The following is a 27148-nucleotide window of genomic DNA, read 5'->3' on the forward strand; positions in this document are numbered from 1 at the left end:
AGCACCAATAAAGACACACTTTTGTGTTAGAGTTTATTAAGTGTTTAATTTTACAAAGGAAAAAGGGGTTAGTTTGGTTTACCCGCAGGCCGAGCAGGGCTGGTGGGTCACCTCTGTCCAACCAGGAGTCACATGCTCTGGACCCAGGCACGGACTTGGTGCCCCCACCCCACTGATGTGTCCATCAGGGATGAGACGCAATGTAGGAAAATTGCACTGTCAGGAAGAAACCTCAAACCACAACAATAAAAGGAAAAGGACACAAGTTATTTCTTTGAACCCATAGCAACTGGAAACTACAAAGTAGTAGTCTGAGTGGTCTGGAAGATCACATACTGTTGCCTAATCTATGAAACAGGCAACAGTGTTGTTGCAAAACTATTTATTTAGGCTCACAATTCTTAAAATCACCTCCAATTTTCCATAATCTTCAAGATAAACAAGGGCCCACTTAAGGCAAAATCAAAACCAAACATTCTATTTACTATCATGAACTACAGAAAAAGATCCTGAACCCCACTGCCAAACATTCACGATGGAGTCATTTACATTGTGACTTCGTCTAATCTGCTAAGAAGGCAGTAAATACTGAGTTAGCTGAGATGATCTCTGTATTACTCCATGAAAAGGATCAGCTTTATCTGAGTCAGGAAGATCACCAAGACTTTTGGTCAGGGGTAGAATCATCAGTTTCCTGGCAAGGCTCCTCTTCCCAGTGGTGGTAGGGGCCCCCACAAACTAACAAGATTAGCAGTTGTTACTTATCATCTGCATCTAATTCTCTTCCTAAGGGGATGGGCGGAAAGAACTGAGGGAGTGGAGCAGGCTTCATGTAAAGAATTTTCCTTCCCCAGAAAACTCTAGGATCATGATTTTAACGTGCTACCTTTTGGAACTATAAAGCACCTGCGATTGGAAATTATAGGCATTGTGTTCTCAGAAAGCGTGAACATGGTTCCTGTTGCAATTAGGTCAACATTCTGAAGATAAACTGATCTTAGCAGTGCTGTTCTGAGACCAGACAGGGAAGGCCCCCAGGGCTTTGGGACCAACTGCGCCTTGAGGTCATCAATGTCCCAATACTAAAACACACCTCGGGACAGATCTGGTGAAGCCTATGAGAAAGCAGCTCCAAATACTTGAGCAAGAACCACCAACCAATCCTCATCCACTGTAAGTAGCAAAAATGTCTGTTATAGCGCAGCTTTTCAATCCTGGCTACTGTTTTTTATTTTTATTTTTTAAAAAGCCTAGCTCAGTATCAAAAGAATCATTCATTCTACACCATACTTATAATTTTGGTGAAGAACTGGTTGAAACTTATCTTTGCACCTTTTATAAAGGCAGCTCACGAGAGCCCAACCGGGTTGAACGTGGGTGATCTGGCTTCACAGAAGGCAGACAGGCCACTGCTTGTCTGCAGTGAGAAGCCAGCGGCCAGCGGAGCAGCCCCTCAGGCTACCACACCTTGTCTGCTGACACCCACTACCTGCTCAGGCAAGTCTCCTGCTTTCTCTTTTTTGTTCTTATGTGTTGCCTAAACATAAAACCTGTATCTTAAAATTCTGTCTTGAAATGTATGCTTAATGGTGCAGCGTTCTTTCTCTTGAAAGTACACTCACTGAGGTTTTATTCCATCTTTATTCTTTGATTACACTGAATAAAGTTCAAGGTAAAACATTCCAATATTAATAAAAATAGTAGCAAATATCAGATTTAGCTTTTAAGTAAAACTCAAGGTGCTAGACTGAGGCGGCTCTGAACCGACCACGACCAGTCTAAACCGGCCCAGCCAGACCCCAGATCCATGCAGCTGGCCCAGGCAGGCGTCATTTCCAACACCCTGAGAGCGGGGTGCCAGCTGCTCCCTGTGACTGAGTATTTAGCCACTAACTGAAATAATTCTGTATTTGACAGGTCATTATTAAGCAATTTAAATTAGTTATTTCCTAGAATTGGAACTATTGTCAAAATACACCCGAGAGAGAGATTAACTGAGTACTTCCCCACTTCAGTCTTGACACATTTATCAGCTGGTCCTCCCGGTGCAAGGATAAGGCTTGTCAGTATTTCTGCTGGACCTAAACATCTATTATCCTGTTCTCCTGGGACAGGTTCCAAGACAGAAACTACAATTCCACTGACTTACACCTCATTCTCAAGACTGTCTCTACATCTGGTTTCGTGAGGCAGATGGCACAGACAGAGTTAACAGGTTAAAAAAAATCAAGTGACATGTTGCTTTACACTGATTTCAGAAAAAAGGCATAGAGAGGTACACGTGTAATCTTAAAACACGGAATGATTGTGTAAATTATATTTGAGCTGAAAGGACATTAAAATTCAGATAAACTCAGAGAAACATTGAAAAAAGTCAGATAAAACCAGATATATGGTAAGAAGTCCTTTAGCTATAGTTTAATGATTATATTTTCTGAATCAAAAATCAGAACCCACAGTTAATGAAAGATTTTCTGCGCTACTCCTGGGTACAGGAGACCTGAGTGACACTTTTATTTTTGGAGTGCCAAATATTGTAACCTCCAAGCATTTTAATGGCTTATACCAAGATATTTTAAATCTGGATTGTTCCAGAAAATCCAATTAACATGATCACCAAAGTACAATAACCGTAACAGAGTTCTCACATGAGTTCTACTAAGAACTGTGACTTTCTTCTCCTCCCTGCAGCATCTCGTTTAGGGGAGGGAGAAGAGATGGCGGGAGGGAGAGCAAATACCACCACGAGTTGCCCAGAGTCCTACGTACAGATGACTGGGCCACCTGCCCCTTTCCCAAGAAGCCGGGCCCAGGGAGGGGCAGTGCTGCTAGAGTGACAACTCGGGAATCCTTTGAAGGGAAGATTCATGTCTAATTACATGGGACAGTGACCCTGCAGTAGGCCTGCGCTGCGGAAAATTCTCGTGTTGGAAAACACGCCACGATGGAGAGTTAGGCAGGAACACAGGGCAGAGGGCAGGCAGGCAGAAAACATGTCGAGCACAAACTCACATTTAGGTTCCTGATTCCTTTCTTTCCCCAGCCCTTTTCAGCCTGGCTCCAGGATAGGAAATTTAGCAGGAAAGCTAGGAAAGATTCCACCCCACTGAAAATACCTTTTCAAAACACTTATATATCCAGTGATAAGCAAGTAAGCCGTTAAATTCTGCTAATTATCCAAAGTCACAGCCTACTGGGATCAGCAGCATTGCAAAAGGAAGTCATACTGCATTTCTTAAAGCTTCTTTTGAATGCTTAACAGGTCTCTTTCAGTGTTAATTGCACTTAAAACACATCTGTTTTCTCACTTAATCTCGGCAATCTGTTCATTGTTTTCTTCATTTACAAAAAGAGGAAAGAAAGGGGTTGTCAATTTTTCATTTGCTTTAGAGCTCTCTGAATAGGACAAAAACTCCAGGCAGATTAGTGTGCAAGGTGTGAGGGAAGGAAGTAGACACAGTGGCTTTCAGCAGCAGGACGCCCCAGGACACTTCAGAGCTTGGACTGCAGACGCTTCAGGTACTTATGGTAGGACTCATGGACCTTTAAGGGAAGGAGAGAGAAGAAATAACTATAAGGAGCTTGCAGTGTAAAACAGCCCAGCTTTTTGAAAATCAAATTTGATACCCCTTGTTCACAAAGTGATGGCATTTGGGAAGTATGCGCCACACCAACGTGCACCTGCTCCCCCCACCGCCCAGCTCCAGGCCTCTGGATAAAACTGCCCTCCTGGGTCACTGCAACTTGATCTTGGGGAGAGGCTGCAGGCAGTCGCTCCTTGAAGCAGACCAAGGGCAAGTGCATCCTAGTGCCCCACTATGTACGCAACTGAACTTCTCAGCTCATTATTAAAGAGTCAAGGGATGAAAACTGCTCACTGAGGCAACAGGTTCTTTTCGACCTGCTGTTCAGGAAAGTGGCCCCAAGGCCATTGGGCTGCACCAGGGACTGCTCTTGCTTAAATGTTTAAATGAAGAATTTCAAAAGGTGAAAAGATAGGTTTTTTACCTCTGTTTTATTCAGTGGGGAGTTCTTGGCCCACTCAAACAAGTTTTCATACACATTCCCATCATAGCGGCCAAGCACTGAGTCCAGGGCCATATCCTTAAAATCAAAGGCATCCACCAAAGCAATGGCATCAGGGCGAATCACCATCAGTAACTCTTTTATACGCTGGTTTACTTGAGTAATTTGAGATTCTGTTAATATGCTCCCCTAGAAGAAACAGAACAAGCAAACAAATATGTAAGTATGTAGAACCAGATACTTACGTACTCAACTCTGAAGCAGACATCCCCTGCAAAGGGACTGAAATTTAGAAAACACTGACCTGCAGGAAATCTCCTGAGTGCTGGCTGATTCCATACAGACAATACAAGAAGCACAAATTCCTTAACACAGCTTGGATGGATTTCTCTTGAATTTTGAGGAGTTTCTCTGAAAAGAGCTTCGCTACCACATAGTGGCAATGCGCCTGGTGAGAGAGAACACCGGGATGGGAGCACCTATGAGCAGGAGTCAGGACAGACCTGGGTTTCTGAGCTGAAAAAAGGAAGGGGGTGGGTAGAGCGGAGGTTGTTGGGGGGGGGGGGGTTTAGGGGGAAGGGAAGAGAAGAACCTTTACCGACCTCGCTGGCTTTAACCAGGTCGACGGAAGTTAGGTTCCAAGCCACCTCCTTGCTTTTTTGGCGCATTACTTCAGTTTGGAGGTTTTTTGCAGCAATTTCTACTAATCTGTTAAGAAATGAAAGGAAATGGGAGCCCGTGGAAATGACCCACAGTACTCGCTGCCTCCCTCCCCATCCCCCCACCCCCGGCCCAGCGGGTTCCCTGCTGCCACGCTCACCTGGCCGCGCGTAGCTTGTAGGCTTCTGTCAGGCTGTCGAGGCTGCTGATGTCCATCACAACCGGCCGGCCAGCTACCTGCTGCGGCTGGATGCGCTGACTGGGCAGGCTGTTCAGGTAGGACATCATGCCGCCCAGCAGCTTCCCCGAGTGCACCTGGTCATAGCTCTTCATCAGGAACCTGAAAGCCGCCAGAAACGCACGCTTTCGTGAAATGTGGTTCTTGAGAAACAGAAGTTAAAACTCTGTGCCTTTAACCTACGAACCAGGGGTCTCATACTGGAAGGTAATGAGCACAAGATGAAACAGTGGGTCAGGAGGGGAGGTAAACCTCCATGTTTTAGGAACCAATCCCATGAGGACCACAGGCCACATGGGACTGGGGCCGGCTAGGAACGAGGGCCCTGACTCCACACTCACCTGGCCGTCTGCAACATCATGACAGTGTTTTCTCCCTCGAAGGTGCAACTCGGGGTGAAGTTGACGTAGATGTTTGGAAGACCACTGCAGTGAGAGTAGCCGTGGCCACCACAGGCCATACGACAGGCTTCGATAGCCCCACTAGTCGTCCAGGTGGTGAAAGCCTTCAAGCCTGCGGTGAGGGCGTGAAGCTGAAGGGGAAGAGCACAGGGCCGAGAAAATGGGGTGCTGATCGTCTGAACCCATGAGAAATACATCCTCAGCTAACAGCACCAGTCTCTGCTGAGGTCAGCCGCCATGTGTGTAAACACAGGACACACATTCCTCCTATCAGCCTGAATTAAAAACACGTCATGTTCCCTTCTAAACTGGTCCACGAGGCAGTCACTGCTCATACACCTTTGGCTCACAAATAACCAACACAGTAACATATTTCTGAAGCCTAAAAGCAAACCCCACAGGGCCTCCCTGGTGGCCTATAGTTTAAGTCTCATTGCTATCACAACTACGGCCTGAGCTTGATCCCTGACCAGGGAGCTACCCACATGGTACAGCAGATCTCTCCTGACTCCCTGCTGCTCCCTTCAGCAGTGTGTTTCAGCAGATCCGCCTATTCTGCTCCCCACTCTGTCTCTGGTGAACCCTGTCATATCCGCACCTCTGGCCTACACCCCAGTTCTTCTACACAAAAACAAGAAACTCTACATATTTTTACATATGATCTACTTTCAATTAGAAATATGTCCGTAGTTGAGCCTCCCCTGGTGGCGCAGCGGTTGAGCGCTGGGCTGAGAAGCTGCCCGCAGCCTCTGCAGCACCGGTTCGATCCCCGGCCACAGGCGAGGGTCCCATATGGCACACAGACCTCTCCTGCCACCTGCTGCTCCCCTCAGCAGTGTATTTTGTCGGTCTGCCTGTTCTGTTCCCCGCTCTGGCTCTGGCAAATTCTCTCACCCTCCTGCGCTTCTGACTGTACCCCAGTGCTTATATAAATAAATCTTTAAAAAATAAAAAAACAAAAACAAAAAAAGAAATATGTCCGTATCTTTCAAGATTATAGGGACTCTTTCCAAGAAATCTCAAAGTTTCATTTTCTCGGAGCATCACCTAAGAGACAAATACAAGACAGAAGGGCCCCACAAGGGAACGAGACTAAGCACGTACCTCAGGGAGTTCACTCAGGTCCCCATGGCCGATGTCTTCATTAATCCGGTAATAGGTCTCCTTCATATAGGCGCCCACAAACTGGAAGGCATAGGCAGTGGCCAGAAGCGGAAAAAGTTTATACTGCTGGGTTTGGAAATCCAAAATCTGTGGCTCCGGCTCGCTAAAATACATAGAAAAATAATTAGCCAACACTCACACAGAGCTCAGTGCTCTAGACACTGATACATTAATTGAACCTCCTGAAGAACCTGTGAGATGGCTACCACACCCCCATTTTACAGATGGGGGAAATGATAAAGAAGTTGCCTGAAGTCACACAGTTAATAAGAGACAAAAGCTCAATTTAAATCTAGGCTGTTCGGCTACAGAAGAGGACCATGCTCTCGACAACCTTGCTGAGCTGCCCTGGCTGGACAGAATAGCCAGGAAGTTCCTGTCTTAGTCCTTCTAGCATGACAAGGAAATGAGGTCTCATGACAACATACAATATCAAAGTCAGTTAACTTCGCAGGAGGAACGCAACCCTGAGGAGGCCCAACCCACCGGGTAGCTAAATGAACTGTGTTGACCACGACTGTGGAGAAGACCCAAAGCAGAGAGTTGAGCACCCGAAGTCTAAGAAGGGCTGCTCTTAGCAATTTCCTGTTTTCAGAGTAAGAAGGCCATCAGGGAGTCACGCCCAAGTGAAAGGCACCGGGAGTAAACCCTGGCACCGAACACAGTGGGAATCTGGCTGAACGTCACTTTAGCCTTCCCCAATCATTGCTGTTAGTAAATCAAACCTTTCCAAATGTCTTCAGTGGTTCGAACACTTCATTTATAGAGTTCAAGTGATTTTATTACTGTTTTTCTTAGAAGGTTATAGATAAAAACAAAGTTGATATTCTCCTTCTGCCTTAGGACAGGAAGGCCAGGCTCCACGCGGAGGCCAGCACGCTGCCATCCAGCTCATTTGCTCAGCCTGTGCATCCGCTCTATGCCCCATTCGGGGATTCTGACACTTGAAAGGGATCTCCAGTACTGACTGTGCCCATCTCAGAGGCCGGCCTTACTCTGGCTTGATTTCGGACTGGTGCCTCACGGCGCTGTAGCGGATGGCAATGGTGCAAGCCTTAGACAGACTCCGAGCAGCTTCTCCCACAAGGAAGGACCTGACGAACACCATGGTCCCGTAGGTCAGCTTCTTACTCGGGGGCTTCACGTATGTGCCATCGGGCTTCACCTGGAAAAAGAACACGGGAGGGATGTGTCCTCCTATTCACGTTGAGCAGCAGTTTAGGCCACTGTTTCTCACAGTGTGGTCCCCAGAGAGGCAGCATCACCTGGGAACTTGCCTGAAATACAAAACCTCAGCCCCCCACCTTGACCTGCTTTAACTAGCCCTCCAGATTATCCTAGTGGGGGCTGAAATTTGAGACCCACTGGTTTAGCAAATCTCTATACCTGTCAAATGCTTTTGATGTCACTGTTCTAATAAAAGAAGCATCAGAAGTGAAAACATGTTATTACCATATAAAAGAACAGGGCCATCTAACCCCGTGGTTATCACCAGCCACTGAAACCCCCGTGCTGACCCCTAAGTGTACCTGGGCATATTTCATCAGCATGTTTTCTCTGGGAATACGATAGTTGGCCATCTTCAGGTAGCCATTATCTATTTCATCAAAGCCAAACTTGGGGCCGATGTCTCCGATGGTAATACCTACCACACATGGGAGGAGAATCAAGTATTAACCCTCTACAACACTTGACTGCCCCTCCTTTATAGGCATATTATACTTTCTTGCATAGGAAAGTAGTGGGTTTATCATTTCTCATCTCAACCCCAGAGGAATAATTCTAACCTGGCAAGGGCTTATGGGTCTCGATATCCCGGAGGGGCACGATGAAGGCATGTAATCCATAGCATTTCCCCTTAGTGATGAGCTGGGCAAGAACTATGGCGTGATTTGAAGTCTTTCCAACTGCAGCATCAAAGAAAACAAGGGAGAAAAGTGAGCAAACATTCTTATATCTTCAGTGGACAGCAAGAAAAGACGGGAAAGGTTGGGTTAAATAGGATGACAGACTATGAAAATGAAGGGTGCCCAAGTCTTATGGCAGCACCATATCCAGTTTTCAGCAAGAAATCCACCTAGGTTAGTAACATTTATTGATGTTTTGGTTAAGCAATCCTTCATTTTTAATATTTATATATAAATTTTTAAACAGGTGAAAGAATTGTGTAAGTTAAAGTTGTCTTAAAAAAGACAACTTTACTTTCTTATTTCTCATTCATTCTCAAAGAAAATTTTAGGGCAAACATAAGAACTTCCATTTAAATCACTTCCTTTTTCCTCCCTTAAGGCAATGCTGTACATAACTGCTGAATCACACGGACTATTCACCTCTAATTATAATTAAACCAGAGACTCGGCTCCCTGGTTGACCAGCCACAATGCAAGAGCTCAAAAGCTGCATGGGGGGCCTCCCCGGTGGCGCAGCGGTTCAGCACTGGGTTGCAAAGCTGCCCGCAGCCTCTGCAGCGCCAGTTCGATCCCCGGCTACTCCCAGCCACTGGAGGAGGGCCCCACATGGTGCGCAGACCTCTCCTGCCGCCCGCTGCTCCCCTCAGCAGTGTACTTCGGTCCTTCTGCCTGCTCTGCTCCCACTCGGGCTCTGGTGAATTCTCTCACCCTCCCGCGCTTCTGACTGTACCCAGTGCTGGTATAAATAAAGAAATAAATCTTAAAAAAAAAAAAAAAAAAGCTGCATGGGGCTGATGCTGGCAGAGCGAACCCCAAAGACAGAGAGTATTTCCATTATGGAGCAGAGCTGCCATCAGAGGTTTCTGGTTAACACACTCAGAATATGTATGTTTTACCCACGCTAGTTTTTTCTAACCAAAATGTCACATATTACAATACAGAACATGAATAACAAAGAGATAACTATGCAATCTATGCTGATACACAGGCATGTTTAGATGAAAAACTAGAAAGCAGACAGTAAGACAGCTAGCCTTTCTGCACTCTGTGAACTACATAAACATCTACCGCACATGCCACAAGAGACTGTGAAACACCTTAGAATGGCGTAAGACTTAAGTTTTTTACCCCGTTTCAAAATTATTTTCTCATATAAGCTGCACCTTGTAAACACAATTTTATCCAAAAATGCTTTAAAAGTCACTTACGGCCACCAGGCCACCACTTGATGGACGTCACGGTAGGACTGTTGAGAATGAACTCCTGGGTCTTAGGGTCGTAAGTGGCTGTGGTTTCCAAGCCTCGAAGATGAGTGCCTGAAGACGTAAATTACATTTAGTTCTGACAAACGACGGGAAAAGTAGGTACGGGGTAAAATCTCCCACCCAGGTTTTTAAGCTTTAGTATCTCAGAGAAAAACTCTAATAACAACGAAACATACGGAGATGAGCTACAGTCGGCCAATGTCCGAGATACACGCTCTTCCAATGTCAGACAGGGCCTGTGAGCTGAAAACATACACGCCAAGCATGTACTGTGGCTACACTTAGCTTCGTGAGCCTCGACAGCACACTTAGGTCATTGAGACCAACCAAGAGAGAATGTAAAGGCAGCGTAGAGTTGCAGTTTCATAAAATCACAAGGTAGGAATTTCACAGGGAAGGGAACGGCCCTTTTCAACCCACTGAGTTTGCCAATTTCAATTTGTATGTGTTGGCTCTACTATACTATACTGATCGAATATTCTGGGATATTTTACTGTTACAAAGAATAATACAACGCAGCAGAAAAAGACTCTAGCTGAAGTTACTGTAAATGGGGAATTTATTTCAGAATGATAGCTAAAACGGAAAACATGTCCTTGAGAAGGCAGACCCAGTACAGGGGAAAGACCCAGAACAGAGACATCACCCTGATCCAATGCCAGGCTGAACCCTGGTCCTAGCTGGCTGGCTAGCATGACTACAGGAGTGCCAGTTTCATGTGTTTACTGGCACAGGGCTTCCCGTTTCAAATCCTAAAACAAATGAGCCACGATTCCCGAAAAGAGCTGCAGCACTAGGCCCTCAGCACCCTTCTCTGCCCTGACCCTACGCTGAAGCAAACCCGAGAAGCCCGTGGCAGCTGCTCTGCTGAAGCGAGACTTCAATACACATTCAAACTTGAAACACTCAGACATTTTCAAGTTGAAGAACAGAAATGGCCGAGAGACCCCACGTTTCCCGACTGGGAGACAGGAACCAGACACACAGACTCCTTCCCTCAGCGAAGCTTGTGGAGAACGCAAGGCAATTAACTAGAACACACAGAGACGTTTTCAAATGCACAACTGAACCAAATAGTATTCCACTTTGAGTCTTGTGAAAATTCCATGAAATACTATTTAGCACTAAAGCCAAGAGCCAAAATAGCTGTAGAATTAAGATGAAGTTGTCCAAAAGTAAGGAGCAAGTAGCAAACAGACACTAAGCCAGTTTTCCTGAAGCTGCTGAGCAGAAAGAGAAGCTGGAAGCAAATGAATGGCATTCAGAACAGATGAAAACAGGACACTCCCCAGGATCAAAAATAAGGTGGGTGGGGGATGAAAAATCGGAGCTGGACATGGTGTGAAACCTGAGGCTTGGAAGTAAGGCTCACCGCCTCCTATTTCTGGCCTTTGGCCAAGCCAACCTTCAGCCGACGTTACAGAATTTGCTCAATGAAGGCATAAATGACTCCAAGATCCAAAACGATGCACATTTTGTTATAAAAGCCACTCATTCCCCTCAAGCAAGTCAAAGAACACACACATGATTAATCTGTCTTCTGCAATTTGTGAATGTGGGTTAAGGTGGCAGCAGAACAGGCAACTGGACAGTGACGAAGATGAAAGACAGGGTTCAGGTTCTACAGCACAGACATTCTATCCATAAGTGAACCTGAAAACCCACTGAGTAAACATGGCCTGATGGTAATTCTTGACCTGCTGAAGGGGACTGCGACAAAGCAAGCAGCACCCATCCGTGGCAACATAACTTTTAAGTCTACTGACCAAAGCAATGTTTGGGCCAAGACTTGAGGCAGAGAAACCACCCGTGCTGCAGGAAGGCCACATCTAAACCGGGCACGGTATGGCTGTCACTGGGTGGGCATGCCACACATGCACAGCTCGCGGAGCCCCGCCCACCCGGAAGGTAGACTGAATGCACCGTACCATGACCCATCTCTGTCTGGGCATAAGTGCCAATGACCTCCAAGTTCCAGGCGGGCATGAAGAAGCGCTCCTGCTGTTCCGCGGTTGCCTGGTGAAGCAAGGTGGGCAGGAACATGCCCAAGTGGAGATCCAGAGGTTCAGGTTGCCCTCGGTGCACAGAACTTCGAAGAAATACCACGGATGGGCATTTGAGAGAGGAGTCATCAGGGGAGAGGGAGAGAGCAATTTGATCGGAGAACAAGGGAAGAAAAAAAAGCCTCCTGTAAGTATGGGTTAGCTGTTGGACTCGGTCGTGGGAGCGAGCACTGCCCCTTTCTGTATCGCTTTAATAAACTCAGAGCCATCGCCCTTCTCCTGCAGCCGGCAGGGAGCATGCTCATGGCACTCGTCTCCTTCACAACGAATGCAATTTCGATAATGCTTCTAGGTGGGAATGTTTTGTCAGTCCACAAAACACCCAGCACAGACCCACAATCTCACGTAACTCTGGCCACTGCATTCAGGTTCACAAACATCCAGCCATGTGCTGTTGAAACAACTGGATACAGAAGTTGACAGTGCTCTTCATTCCAATAATTTCAGAAATTAAAAAAAGACACGGGAACTTCTAGTAAAGACCATCATCATCATCATAATTACAAATAACAAATGCATGCATAACAAACTTTCCACTGCAGTTATGTAGGATTTGTCACAAATGTTAATAAACACTATAGTTTTCAGTCGTTTTAAATGCACTTTCTAAAGTCATTTTTTCCCCACTTCCTATTTGCGGATGCCTTAGACTTCTCAGTGTATTTTCCATAGGAAAGAGTTCTTCTACATAGTTCTGTAATTTTCCATGTTACTGTATTACTGGCACCGTGTTTAGCTGTCAATCAACCGTATGTTGCTCTTTTATCCTTTGTCTCAGACCTGAACCTGAACAACATTTTAGCTTTAAAATGTCTGTCTGTTCCATGGACAGTCAGGAAGACGAGACCCAGGGCACAGAGCTCAGGCAGGGCTGGGCAATCATGTCTTATAATCAGACTGCGTGCGACCAACCTGTCACACAAAAATCAAATAATATGTGACTTCCTCATCTTACAAAGAAATTAATGCTGAGATGAGTTAAGTGACTCGGGTCAAAAAGATAATGGCAAAAACAAGGATCTCAAGTCTACCAGTCGGCAGAATGACGGGACCAGCACAAGCCCGACTGAGGACGAGGATGACACCAAAACACCTCGCCAGGACCAAGGCTAGCCGGCGATGCTGAAGCCGAAATCCCGGGAGATGGGAGCAGCTGTGGAAAGTGGGTGAAAGGTCCACAGGACTGCTTTAAGCTATTTTTGCAACTTCCTATGAACTGTCATTTCAAAATATAGAGTTGGAAAAAAAAGAGGGTGCCTTTTCACTCACAAACCGAAATGCCAACTTGTTCCCAGTTCTTAAAAGAATAAATCAAGAAATTAAAAAACCATGCGTGCCTGGGGACTGCAAGGAGAGCACTCTTGGAACTGGAACTGAAAACTGGCCCGAGACCAGCCGCTTCCAGTGCTGAAAGGCTGTGCTCCAGGACTAGACGCTCGAGGGCAAACACAAAAAAAGAAAAATCAAAAAGAAACCAGAGCCATTTGCAGCTACGGCACGGCCGAAATGCAGTCAGGCTCGCAGAGGCCCATCCTGGGCGCTGTGCTGGGAGCAGGCACAACACATGCGGGAGCCAGGGCCGGCACTACCACATCCATAAACTGTTTTGAGGCTGATGAATGTTTTCAGGAGAAAACTGTCTCCTGTAACTAAGACAAGGATCATTCAGAGGTGGACGAAATTTAGAAATATCACGAGGAGAAAGCGGCCTGGATAGCTTTTTGACTTTAATCAAGCATTTGTTGTAAAAAAGTTGGTTATGCATGATAATGATCACATATTATTTCTAAATAATTTATTTTAATAATACAAAGCACCGTTTTATTTGGTGAAGCTCTAGAGTCTGCTAGTTTAAAACACAATCCCCCAAAGAATAAAATAAATAAAATCATAACCCCAAAAGGCCTTCCTAGTCTCTCCTTCCACGTGATACAGGACTGGAAAGGCTGGCAGTCAATACTGAGGACAAAATAATTAGATTAATAATAAGGAAGAAATCAAAATAGCACCTCCATGGACGGCATGATTACAATCCTAGGAAATCAATGACAAAACTCCATCAATAACAAATTAATTTAGAAAAGCTGCAGGTTATAAGGGGGAAAAAAATTCACTGCATTCTTATCAAGATGGTACAAGTACAAATTCCAGTGAGAGCTGATTTACAAAGGTAACAAAATGTTTAAAATGTGTTAGTGACTTAATTTAGGATATTAAAGATTTATTTAGGAAAAAAGTAAACTTAATAGGGTGAACAAAAGATATGAACAGGAAAGAAATGTCTAGTTCCTGGCAGAGAGGACTAAAAGATAATACTTCTTGGGAAAATATATGTATGTAATGTAAAATAACTTTCAAATCCCTGTAGAATTTATTTTAGAACTTGACAAACTGGGATCAGAATTCATCTAGAAGAGTATGCAAGAACACCAAACATATATTTAAATGTAACAATAATAGTGTTAGGCTTGTCAGATTTTAAACTCTCTTATAAAGCAACCGCTAGCCAAAGTTTATGTTAGGAGAAAAACAAAGAACAAATCAAGGGGATGAATTTTAAGTTCCAGAAATAGATGGAAAATTATAAAACTCTAAGACAAATCGGAAAGCATATTAAAACAAGAACAATGAACAAACTAGTTAATAAACACTTGTCATTCTGCATCCCATACAAGTCAACGCATTAAACATAGCCCAAACCAAAAAAAAAAAAAAAGGCAAGAAAATGTAAGATCATTATCTGAGATTTGGGGAAAAGAAAATCTAGTCCTATTTAGAGAAGGATGTATTGAATACATAAGGCCAAAATGTTAAACAAAACAGAAGGCAACAGCAAATACTGCAAGGATACGACATAATTCTATCAGACCAACAAACTAATCCTATTTACTAAACATCGCTTACACACAGGTCACACAGACTGTAAGCCAACCCGAGTACTGACACCCAGGTTCTCTAGGACTGGAAAATTAAACCTAACTCTTAGTATATTTAAGTAGGAAAAAGAAATTCAAGTAACCATGTTGATGGGGCTATGGAGACACCAGTACACTAAGAAGTTGCTCAATATGTCATAAACTGGTTAAATGTTTCAAGAAAAATCTTGAACTCCGTAACAGAAGTTACCCAATATGCATTACCTTCAATGCAGTAATCCACTCCTGACAAACATAATGCAAAGGCATAACCTCAAGGAACACAGTCTTTGTAAAGATGTTTATAGGCGTTTTCATGGTCATTAGTAACAGTGGGAAATTAGAATAGCCCAGGCAGTAAAGAGAGTCATTCAGGGCAGACGAGAAGACAGGAGACTATTGGGAGATGGAAGCACGAAGAGGCAGGGGAAGAGAAAGCAGTGACTTATGAAAATGGAGTCTATGGTGGATTTTTCAAGTTTCAAAGAAAGAAGGTGCTTTATTTCCTACTAGAGCATTAGTGATGGGGATTTGCAAAACTACTGCATCATCTGGAAGAACAGTGACATACACATGCTCGACTTTCCTAAGCAGTGACAGTAGCGCTACTAGCAGTGATAACACAAAACAAGGCCAGAAGGCTCCTTATGAGGTGCCTAGAATGTGAAATGATCAAAAATCTGTGAAGACCAAACAACCACCTGGCCTGTGACGTGGAGAAATGCATGGACAGAATAACCAACTCCTGGCCAGGTTTTCCAGGCTGTGCCTCTGATCCCAGAAATGGCCTCTGTCCAGGCCTCTGCCTCTAGCTAAGACACACAGACCATATCAGAATGTGTTGGGAGTCATATGCCTACAGAGACAGGTATGAGTGTAGAGGATGGAAGACACATTCTGGAAAACAGAAAAGTGGTAATGGAAACTTTCTGCAGGTGAGTGGATTCTAAGGTTCCTGGGGCACTAGAAGAAGCCTGATTAATACTGAGTCTCTTCAATCTTAGTGGCTATGGAAACGTCAAAGAATCCCAAAGTCAAAGTTAAAGCCAATTCTGTGAGAACCTTTTTTTTTTTGGGTGTAGAACTGGGGTATAGACCAGATGTATGGGGGGGGGGTGAGAAGATTCATCAGAAACAGAGTGGGGAGCAGAACAGGAGGATCTACTGAAATACACTGTTGAAGGGAGCAGTGGGGAGACAGGAGAGGTCTGCTGCACCATGTGGGTCAGCTTCCTGGCCAGGGATCAGGCCACAGTGGTGATTACAGAGACTTAACCCCTAGGCCACCAGGGAGGGCCTCTGTGAGAATCTTTACATAATTTTTATCTTTCAGATAATCATGGTTGACTAGCCAATGTTCCAAAGTTTCAGAATTAAACACATAAATTTGCAATGTACTTTATAATTAGAGGCAGAAGGATTAGACCAACAAGAGAGAGTACCATATCCAGACCCAGTTGGCCTCAGAGTAGCTTACACTTCAGCCTATGAGCAACACTATGTCAAATCAATATTACAATGCCTACTACAATGAAAATGGCTGTGCACCTCATGTTATTTCAAGATCCCTTTCCCTATGCACGCATCTCTCTCCGCCAGAGGACAAGTGCAGTATGAATAGAACCTTCCTTCCCTTAGGACACTTTCTTCAGGCTCAGTATTTCAGTATCTGCCGTCCTGAAGCGAAAGTTAAGTCTCAGGTGTTCATAACTCCAAGATTCAGGATCAGAATCTACTCTCCGCTCGGGATTATGATAGAGAACACTGCCCTATACCAGTTCACAAAACCGCACCAAATCAAACACTGAAGCTCCACTTTTCTGGTCTGTGCCTCCCTTCTCTTGCCCTTCTCTGCTTGCCTTTATTTGCATAATGGAATTATTATAATAATTAGGAGTGAGCCTGGCAGTTCAAATTCAAGATGCTCAAACCTGTCTATGGCCTTTTCCTTGCGAAGGAAACTTGCATAAAAGTTTTTGAAAGTAGTCATTTTATGAACAATTTAACCAAGAGTCCACAGACATGTATAGGGAAAGTGTATAAAATGTTACTGGAATCAAAGAGAATCATGGACTCCCCCGGGAGCCCCACCCTCTAAGCCCACTAGTGGGTAATGAGAGAGTAAGACACCTAACTGCTCTCATCCTCTATCCCCATTAAAACACTCATATTTAAGTTCATTAAAACATGGCAACTTCCAGATATTGCTGATGCAGTAATACGCTCAAGCATTTCCAACAGTCTTTAAAAATTAGACACCAACATCTTGGAGGGGGTGCTCTGGAATATTTTCAACCTCATCTTTATAAGCTGCTCAACACCCCCTATAATGGGGTCTACGCTGCGATGGTAAACGGCTTTAAGAAATAACGAAGGATGTTTCAGGCCAGAATCCTAAGCCAGTTTATGAGGTGACGACCTATGAGAAAAATGAAAAGCTGAATTTTATTCAAGATTCAACAACTTAAAATCAAAATCCTAAGTGTGTGGCAGCAGAACCAAAGCCAAATGCTGGGGGTCATTCAGCTGAAGTCCTGAGGTGGGTGACCCGTTGCCTCGCAAACGCGGACTAACCGTGGCCCAATTCCGTCTGGGCGTAGGTGCCAATTATCTGGAGTTCTTTGGATGCAAGCAGCCATTTCTCTTGCTGAGCAGTGGTGCCCTGATTCAGCAAGGTAGGAATAAACATGGAGTAATTGAGGCCCACAGGTTCCGGAAAATTGACCAAAAGTAGTCTACAGGAGAGAAAAGAAAAGGGTCTCAGCCTTACTCTCGAAAGTGCGTCCTGCCACCCATCCTTGCCAAACAGCGCGGCCCTGGGGATGAAGGTCAGGAAAACTGAAACTGCTTTCTTAGGAAATTCAATGTAAAATTTTGCCCCCTAAATGCCATTTTGCTCCTAAGAGGATCTAGTGTACTTCCTCTCCCTTAGTCAATTTGGGGTGAGAATTCTTCTCTAAATCCTACACTCATCCAGAAGGAAACTCTACTCATGCTTTAAGCCCAAAAAACCCTTTTGGTTTTGGTTGGGCTGGTGTTAGTTATTGGTCGGATATTTTGCAGTGTGTGCTTTTTAAGGTTTTACTCGTTCTGAGATCAAAAGGAACTCCACAGCCTACTTATAGAGCTGCTAGCAAAAGCTCCTACAGACGCTCTCTTCCTAAATAACTGTACAATCAAGATCAAAAATATATATTTCAGGGCAGAAGCACTGAGGCTGTCATCTCTAGAGGCTGTCAGAGGCTACAGATGGGAAAGTAGTAATGTGAGAATGTTAAGAACTTATCACTCAAGTCTTTGAACATGACTTGAGATGAACTCTAATCATCATGAAATTCAGTCATCAACTATCGTCTGATAAAACAAAATGCATGAAATGTCACAATACAAACTGCACACATTATTGGCCTTGGTTCCACTGTTACAGACATGGAGGTCCATTCTGTATTCTCTCTGTAGAGAGCTTAAAGTACAAGATATATGTTGAACTGATCTTCGTGACCTCAAGGGTCTGGGCAGGAAGTGGTGTCATCAGCAGTCTACCCTGGTCTGTTCAACAGCAGAGCACGAGTTACGGGCAAGATGAGGTAGGCTGCCAATCCGCACTGGGGAAGGCCCTGACACCACTGCTCCAGCTTAAAAGAAACAAAAAACAATAGTAAACACAACAGATTATCTTAATGTTTTATTTCCTAAGTACTACATGAATTAGCCCATTTTCTTTCCTGTCTTTCACAAATCATAATATACTTGGTGACAATTCTTTACATGTGCTTAAATATTAATGTCTATTATCAGTTGAAAAGAATTAACGGAACCACTGCAGATTCCACCAGAGAGAGTAACAGTTGTACCCTAAGTCATGTGCAAAAGTCAACAAAGGCAGCTCATTGGCTTCAGTGAAAAATGCTTTCTTTGCTGTTGATGGTTTTCAAGCATAGGTCTGGGGTGGAAGATGGCCTTTCAGGGGGGCCGAGGAAAGAGTTAAAGTCCAAGAAAGACTGGACTAGAATTGAAAATGCTTTTTAACCCTGAGATTCTATCATTTTTATACCACTAGCAAATGTTAACTTTTTTCCAAATGTTAAACTGAATGAGGGAGAGGAGAAAGCAGCACAGAAGAGGTGAGTTAATCAGTTTCCAGTAACTCAGCTCACAGCTGCCATGATGCAGAGCACACTGTTCAGACACAACCCGCCTCTCTGAAATGGGAGGCCTATGAGTTAGACCACCGAGAAGTAGCTCTCGCAAAGGCCAAGTGCACTGCAGTCCTCCCTTACAATCACTTCTTATCAAAACAGGACGTGAACACAGACGAACTTCTGAGAAATAAAAGCAGGTGTTAGGAATGATGGCAACATGAGACAATTCTATGCCCCCGAGAAGGCTGAGAGCAACTCAGTAAAGTGCTCTGGGTTTATGAAATGATGTCGACAGAAAACAAGTGACTCTAGGAAATCAGTTACTCCTATTTAATGTTCTTAGACATGCTGAGATGTTTCTGAGGTCACTTGAAAATCAACTCAAGAACAAAAAAGCCAAGTGCCTGTTTTCTATTGTTTAATTCCTCCTAAAGGCGGTGTTCAAGGAATCAGCTTGAAAACCCCAGGAAAACAAAACCTTGACTGTCACTAAAATTTAAGACTACCTTTAAGAAGTCACAGTTTTCTTTTCAAAGTAAACAGAACAGTTAAAAGGTAAAATTATAGAAAAGGAGATTAGGAAATCAGCTTTTATATTCCCCAAACACGAGGTCCTATTTTCTCAAGGACTGGCAAGAGCAGATCTTTTGTAGCTCACGTTGAGGAATATCTTAAAGTGTTAACATTCAGTGAACTTCAAAATATTCCCATGAGTTTCATTGTGTGACAGGGGCAGTGGGTATACAGGAGACCAGCAAATGCCCAAAATCTCCAGAGAGATACTACTGTATTTTATCAACTCCTCATTTTTAGCATCTAAGAAATCTGATCCACCTCACAATGAACGGTGCATTAAGAGTCAACAGGCAGCAATTTTTTCTTCGTGATGCATAATACATTTAGTGTGAGTTACAATCAGCGCCGGGTTCAGACTCAGCAGCACCCTGTTAAGGGCTACAGCTAATTCCCAATCTCCTCTCTAACCTAAGTTGCTTTTCCTGTCATACTGTAGGGACACTGGAAGGTTGTCAAAGGGTGTGTTAAAGCTTGTACATTATATTCACCAAATAGCAAGGTCTGTAAGCATGAAAAATGATACACGAAACTACTGGCTGGTGCCCACTGATCTTTAACCCACATAAAGGACTTTGTCCTATTTCACTGTGACCTGCCTGGAATCTGGTTATATATTAAAGATTATGAAATAATCTAACCAACTCTGAAACCCACCACACCAACCATTTAAAAGCAAAACAAGGGCCTCCCCGGTGGCACAGCAGTTGAGCGCTGGGTTGCGAAGCTGCCCGCAGCCTCTGCAGCGCCAGTTCAATCCCTGGCTGCTCCCCAGCCACCAGAGGAGGGTCCCACATGGCGCGCAGGCCTCTCCTGCCACCTGCTGCTCTCCTCAGCAGTGTACTTCGGTCCTTCTGCCTGCTCTGCTCCCCGCTCTGGCTCTGGTTAATTCTCTCTCACCCTCCCGCGCTTCTGACTGTACCCAGTGCTTGTATAAACAAAACAAACAAACAAATAAATAAATAAAAACATGCCTCTATTTAAAAAAAAAAAAAAAAAAAGCAAAACAAGCCTTTTCTTTTGTACCACTTTGTGGAAGAACAAAATCTTAACTTGTTTTTTATTTTTTTTTTTTAAATAGAGGCTTTTTTTTTTTTTAATTTATTTATTTGTTTGTTTGTTTGTTTTCGTTTTATACAAGCACTGGGTACAGTCAGAAGCGCGGGAGGGTGAGAGAATTCACCAGAGCCAGAGCGGGGAGCAGAGCAGGCAGAAGGACCGAAGGACACTGCTGAGGTGAGCAGCGGGCAGCAGGAGAGGTCTGTGCGCCATGTGGGACCCTCCTCCGGTGGCCGGGGAGCAGCCGGGGATCGAACCGGTGCCGCAGAGGCCGCGGGCAGCTTCGCAACCCAGCGCTCAACCGCTGCGCCACCGGGGAGGCCCTTAACTTGTTTTTTAAAGAAACAGTCTTCTAAGAGTTACTCTACCTCTATTATCTTTTCAGAACCACAGACTTCTAGGAGTTACTCTACCTGCCCCAATATCCCCATAGGCAAGAGTTAAAACTTCAAAAATTAAAGAGCTAGTAAGCACTGATTTGGGTTACCAAAACCAAATTGTATGTTTATAGGTAAAACCATGGAAAAGGGTTCCAAGGACCTAAGGGTGGGAGTAAATGATTTCATCTTGAAAATAAACAGGTTAGATAGAAAATAATTAGATACCAAAAGCACCAGAGGCAGCTGCATAAGAGCAGGACTACTGCAATATAAAGGCAGTGCCTGTGGCATGCTTCATTGGCTGCTGAATATACCCTATTCGTATCATTTAATCTTTATTGGTTAAAACACCTGAGTTCTTCTAAAATGTAGAAACCTAAAAGAGGAAATGCTCAGGGATAAACATAAGAAACATTATAGGCCAATGATACTAACATGGTGTGATTGCATCATATTTAGATAAGGACCAAGAAGTACAGATTGTATCTTGAATCAAAAAGTACAACACAATAAAAACAGAATAGTGTGAAAAACGGAGATCCTTTTTTTCAGTACACCAACCGAAGCATGCTTTTTGAGTTCTCAGAGGTACAAGAGAGCCGTTTAAACACTGCCACCAGCTTCAACAATGCTGGATTCTTAGAATTCTTCATATTCATTCTAAGGGTGGACTAGTGTTCTTCCATTGTCTTAAACTCCAGATTCACACACGATAATATGAAAATAGCACCTGTCATTGCTACCAATATTTAAATGTTTGATCTTGCAACTGACAAAAATCCTTCCCAATTCAGCGTCTAAACTGAGCAGGCCTCCCTTCTTACAAAGAACAAATTCATTCTGCGTTTAAGTCATTCAGGATTTAGGCACCTGAGCTGCAAGAACTTGTAGGATTCTTAGGAATAAAAACTGCGGCCTCTCCCCCCTTCATGATCGGCGTTCGACAAATGACATTCCTTCAAAAGACTTACCGTACAAACGTAAACACAACTTTTCTCACACTGTAACTCCAAAATAGGGAGAAAATATGCCAGTTGGAGTCTTCAGACGCCGAGCACCAGGACAGGGCCGTAGACGGGGGGTCTACAGTCGGGCGGAGACAGCCGTTCTCCCCGGGGCACACTTACTTTTTAAACCACATGATTTCGTCGGGGTCTGCGATGCCGAACTCCCTCATCTTCCTCACCATGGTGGCGCTTTTCCGAACAGCCAGATCGTACCGCTGGCTGCGGGAGAGGAAGTTGACGTTCTCGTGCTGGAAGTCGGGGTCCTTCAGAACCACGTTCTCTGAGGGGATCAAGGGCAGCCGGGAAAGCAGGTCAGGGCTCGGCCGCGGCGGGCTCCGTCTGGGGCACAGCCCCTCCCCGGGAAGGGCGCCCCCCTCACGCCCCGCTCCCCAGCTCCAGGCCGCCCCTGGAAGTCGGGGTCCCCGCGCCCCCCGCGCGGGACGAGAGGCTGCGGCCTACGGCCCGCGGCGCCCCCCGCCCTCACCGATCTCTCGGCGGCGCCGGGTCCTCTCGGGGCCGCCGTCCAGGACGTGGGTGAGCAGCTCGGGGTCGAAGCTGGCGGCGGCCCGCTCCCTGCGCAGGTCGGGGTTCATGGCGGCGGCGGCGGTGACAGCGACGACGGGAGTCCCGGCCGCGGCGCGGGCCCGGCCCTAAGAGCAGCCGCGGCGCCGAGCCCCGCCCCGCGCCGGGCCCGCCCCTTCCCCGCCGCGGCCTGGGCGCGTGACCCCGGGGCGAGGCGGAGGCGGCGCCCGCGAGAGCGCCGAGACCCCGCGGCCGCGGGCGGGCGGGCCCTGCTCTCGGCCGGCGGACCCCGGAAGCAGGTGCGGGCGCGGCCGGCGGGCGCGGGCGCGGGCGCGGGCGCGGGGAGGAGCGCGGCCCGCTACGTGGTCACGCGGCGCGGACAGAAAGCCCCAGGCCGGCGCCGCGCTCGGGCGACGGGCGGGGCCGGGAAGCGTGGAGTGCGTGCAGGGGGCGGGGCCGCGCGGCCGAGGAGGATTGCGCCTGCGCCGGGGGGGCTCGTTCGCCCCGCCTCTTCCGGCGCGCGCAGGGGCCTCCCCGGAAGTGAGAGGGAGAAGGACCTTCAGGGGCCTGAGTGGGGGGGTCCTCCCACTTCCGAGACCCTCCCAAAAGGGTGGGGGCGAGGGTCTGGGACGAAAGTCACAAGGGGAGCGTCTCCAGTTATCTCTTGTTAAGATAACTGTGTCTTTGCTGCCCGAGGCCTGGGCCGCGTGGGTGGTGGGCGTGCGGGCGCGCCCCAAGTTTATGGGGTGGGCGCGGCGCGAGGAATGAGGCCGGCGGCCTGTGTGCTTCGAGGTCTGGGGCTCCGGACTTCTTTATTTTCACAGGCGTCGAAGTCGTAAATGCACACGTTCAAAAACCTGGTGGAGGGGGAGGGAAGCAAAGGGTCGCGGGGACCCCTAGGAAGATGGTGGGTGTCCCGTGCGGGCGTGGTTTTTCAACTCCCAGCTGAAGAGGTGTGAATATACCCCCAAGTCACATCCAGTGCTGTAAACTAACAAAATCTTCCAGTGAAAAGATTAGTATAGAAGAATTTGCAATAACTAGCAAATTCCCCATCCTCAGAGGCAGCCACATTTAAGCGGCTGAACTTCTAGTTCTGATTTCTAAAGAATTCCTTGGTAAACTACCTATGTGCTCTTTCTTGATTGGGTCAATTTAGTTACCATCAGTCCAACACAGGGGGGTGAAGCTATTGCTTCCCCTTTATCTCTTCCTAGTTACAACATTTAATCCCCTGGTTTTTTAACCTGTAGGCCTGGTAGTGTTCCTTAATGCGGCAATTCTTAGATAAGGGCTGTGAGGCATTCACTTCCTGTGCAAAATTTAAAGGAGTGCCAAAAACCTTAGAGCATTTTAATGTGACTTAAAAGAATGCAAGGTAACCCACAATAGCGCCTCCCTGGTGGCGCAGGGGGTTGGGATGCAACCTGTGAAGCTGTCCACAGCCTCTGCAGCACGAATTCATCCCAACGGCCAGAGAGCTACCCACATGAGCAGCAGACCTCCCCTGTCCTGCCCCCTGCTCTGCTCAGCAGTGTGTTTGAGTCGGTCTGCCTGTCTCTGGTGAATCCTCTGGTGAATCCTCGGAGTACATCTGGCCTGTACTCCGGTTTTTGTATGCATAAATAAATTTAAAGAAAAAAGATAACCTACACTACGCAGATTACCATCATTGCTTATCTCTGCTCCAATATACCTGTAACTGATGGCTGCACTCAGTGACCCCAGCCATTAAAACATATAGTTGTGCTACTATGTTTGGATTTCATTCCTCTTGTCAAAAGCTAGCTCTTCAAATACTGTTGAGAAAAAGCTGAGTTGAGTGCTTACTCAGGTAAGGGAGAACATGACTTGTGAAGATTTCACAGTGTCTTAGGAGACGGTAAGGCCTTAATTTGTGGAGAATTAGAAGTTTGGTTTAAGGAGGGGTTTTATCAGTTTGGGGTCTTGATTAGGATTGGGTACGAACCACTGTAAAAATTGGTGGAAACAAAGTTGAAGGAACTGAGAGAGTTTCAGTGGTCATTCTGGATGCTGACATTCAAACCATTTGCCTGGACTGGACAGTCAGGAGATACAAAAAAAGCAAATGAAGGCACAGGACCAGAAAGTCTCCTTAACGGCAGGTAATAAGGTGTGGCTTAGTGTTTCTGTGTGCAGGCTAGTGTGGCTCTAGATGGTTTTGGTTTTCACTCCCCATAAATACATTCATCCAGTCAGTCATTTAATAATGTCCCAGGTGCTGTGTTAGGTGCAAGGGATACACTGAAGGAATAATGCAGAATCCTTGCCCTCCTGGAGCTGGTAGGCTAGTGGGAGGCGTAGATACTAAACCAGTAAGCAAATCACACTATATGAAATTCTATCCTTTTAGTAAGTTTCCATGAAGAAAATAAATCATGATGAGGGGATGGCATGATGGGATGGTGGAGAAGGCAGTTTTAAATGGGGTGCACAGGGAGGAGGTAGATGAGCTGGACCTGAATAAGAAAAGAGAAGCAGCCGTGGGATGGTCTGGAGAGGACTGTTCCAACCTGAGGGAAAGCACGGACTGTCCTGAGGGGAGGGGAAGGCAAAGGAGGAAGAAAGCTAAGCCAGGTGTAGACCTCATGCGACATAAAGGTCAAGGTAGAGGCTTTCAATTTTGTAGTTATAATGGGAAGCCTTGAATAGATTTTCAGGGGGATTGTGCAGTCTGATTCACGTTCAGACATTTTATGGAAATCTTCAAACCTGTGCAAAGGTAGAATGATACAGTGAATTCCATATACTTGTCTCCAGTTCAACAAATGTCAGCTATAGTTCTACCCGCATTAATTTTAAGTAAATCCTCTGTTACTCACAAAGAATCTTAATATGCATCTTTAAGCTATCAAATATAATCACAGTATTATTGTCACACTTGGAAATGTTGCTTCTTAACAAATTGTCTACAGTTGGTTTGCTCCAATCAGTCTTCAGCCAAGATCCCCACAGTAAAGTTGGCTGAGAAGCTTACATTTCTTCAATTTATTTATTTATTTATTTAAAAAAAAAAGATTTATTTATTTATTTACACAAGCACTGGGTACAGTCAGAAGCACGGGAGGGTGAGAGGATTCACCAGAGCCAGAGCAGGGAGCAGAGCAGGCAGAGTGACGAAGCACACTGCTGAGGGGAGCAGCGGGCGGCAGGAGAGGTCTGCGCGCCATGCGGGACCCTCCTCCGGTGGCCGGGGAGCAGCCGGGATCGAACCCCAGCGCTGCAGAGGCTGCGGGCAGCTTCGCAACCCAGCGCTCAACCACTGCGCCACCGGGGAGGCCCCCATTTTTTCAATTTGTTGAAAAAGTTCATTTTTCATGTGGAATTTCTTATCATCTGGAATTTACCATTACTGAAATGTCTTTTTTTTTTTTAAAGATTTATTTATTTTCATACAAGAACTGGGGTGTAGGTCAGAGGTGCAGAAGGTGAGAGGATTCACCAGAGACAGTGGGGAACAAAATAGGTGTGTCTACTGAAATACACTGCTGAGGGGAGCAGCAGGCGAGACAGGAGAGGTCTGCTGCGCCATGTGGGTCTCTGGCCTGGTTCAAATGCAGGCCATGGCAGGGATAGCTTAATAGCGCTCAGACTTTAACCCCTGTGCCAGCAGGATGGCCCATACTATGTATTTAAGATATCAATCCAGTTGATTTGAAGAGAATGGACAAATTGATGGAGACTTGGATGTGGGTGGTCACCTTGGAGACGGAGTGGATAGATTCAATCTGTATTTGAGATAGGACCGACAGAAATTTGTGGTAGAAAAGAAGCCATGAGAGAGGGGGTGACATAAGGAAAGATGGGGCGAGGGCCTCCCCGGTGGCGCAGCGGTTGAGCGCTGGGTTGCGAAGCTGCCCGCACCCTCTGTGGCACCGGCTTGATCCCCGGCTGCTCCCCGGCCAGGCCACCGGAGGAGGGTCCCGCATGGCGCGCAGACCTCTCCTGCCGCCCGCTGCTCCCCTCAGCAGTGTACCTCGGTCCTTCTGCCTGCTCTGCTCCCCGCTCTGGCTCTGGTGGATTCTCTCACCCTCCCGCGCTTCTGACTGTACCCAGTGCTTGTATAAATAAATAAAAAAAAAAAAAAGATGGGGCAGAGGCCAGCTGGGCATCGTACTCAAGCCATGGGAGTCAGTTCCGCTTAAAACGTAGTCCACCTGTGTCGGTCTCGCCTCTTGAGCACCCTTCAATGGGAGTTTACTGTTGCTGCAGAAATGTACAAACCTTTGCATGGATTTACAGTTTTCCCATAATGTCCTCTATCACAGTTGCTTCTCCCAAACAAGATCCCGTCCACTACTCGCAAGCACCTTTAGCTGCGTTACTCTGTGCGGGTGCCTGCACCGAGGACCACAGGCTCCGGTAGTCAGTGGTCTGACAACAGAAACAGATTGCCCCACCATTCTGGAAGCCAAGGGCCAAGGTCAAGATCTGTAGGCAGGGTTGGTTCATTCTAGGGGGCGTCTGCTTCATGTCTCTCTTCATAGTTTCTGATAATCTGCTGGGAATCGGCATTCCTTGACCTACCAGTCCGTACCTTTCACGCTCTATCTGCCTTCATCCTCACACGCCTTCTCCCGGTGTGTGTCTCTGTCCAGTCACCCTGATGACATCATTTTAACTTGGTTTCCTCTGTAAAGACCTTCTCTCCAAACAAGTCACATTGTGAAGGTGCTGGGGTTAGGGCTCTGACATATTTCTTGGGGGGAGGGGGAACAGCGTCACAATTCAACCCATGACTGAAGCCTGTTGCTTTAGTCTCTTAACTGGAGTGATTTCTTCGTCTTCTGTGTAAAGTCAGT

At 46.0% G+C, this 27148-nt stretch overlaps 2 protein-coding genes across 6 annotated transcripts in view; one reads left to right on the forward strand and one right to left on the reverse strand.

Moving 5' to 3' along the window:
• Positions 1-22420, reverse strand: ACOX1 (acyl-CoA oxidase 1). Of its 4 annotated transcripts, none has more exons than XM_037491444.2 (14): positions 22288-22420; positions 21924-22083; positions 17217-17377; positions 9608-9715; positions 8277-8396; positions 8019-8134; positions 7485-7654; positions 6430-6592; positions 5266-5456; positions 4847-5026; positions 4629-4734; positions 4331-4474; positions 4009-4215; positions 1-3543 (listed from the first exon to the last, which is right to left on the reverse strand). In XM_037491444.2, the coding sequence occupies exons 1-14, from the start codon at positions 22394-22396 to the stop codon at positions 3493-3495; spliced, it is 1986 nt and encodes a 661-aa protein (XP_037347341.1). In that variant the 5' UTR covers positions 22397-22420; the 3' UTR covers positions 1-3492. The 4 variants fall into 4 exon arrangements, with proteins under 4 accessions (XP_037347341.1, XP_037347340.1, XP_037347342.1 ...); XM_037491443.2 differs by lacking the exon at positions 17217-17377 and adding an exon at positions 11593-11753 and having other exon boundaries at positions 22288-22418; XM_037491445.2 differs by lacking the exons at positions 21924-22083; positions 22288-22420 and adding exons at positions 11593-11753; positions 18042-20018.
• The window catches only part of TEN1 (TEN1 subunit of CST complex), a 20301-nt gene continuing 15244 nt past the window's right edge, over positions 22092-27148 (forward strand). Inside the window, exon 1 of one of the 2 annotated variants that reach the window (XM_054689550.1) lies at positions 22092-22114. The gene's annotated coding sequence lies outside the window, so the exon portion shown is untranslated. Of the gene's footprint in view, positions 22115-22567; positions 22625-27148 lie in introns of those variants that run through there. The other variant, XM_037493617.2, reaches the window with a different exon arrangement.

The sequence above is a fragment of the Talpa occidentalis genome, unplaced genomic scaffold, assembly GCF_014898055.3.
Source record: "Talpa occidentalis isolate TD23 unplaced genomic scaffold, MPIMG_talOcc4v2.1 talOcc4.7, whole genome shotgun sequence".
Taxonomy (NCBI): domain Eukaryota; kingdom Metazoa; phylum Chordata; class Mammalia; order Eulipotyphla; family Talpidae; genus Talpa; species Talpa occidentalis.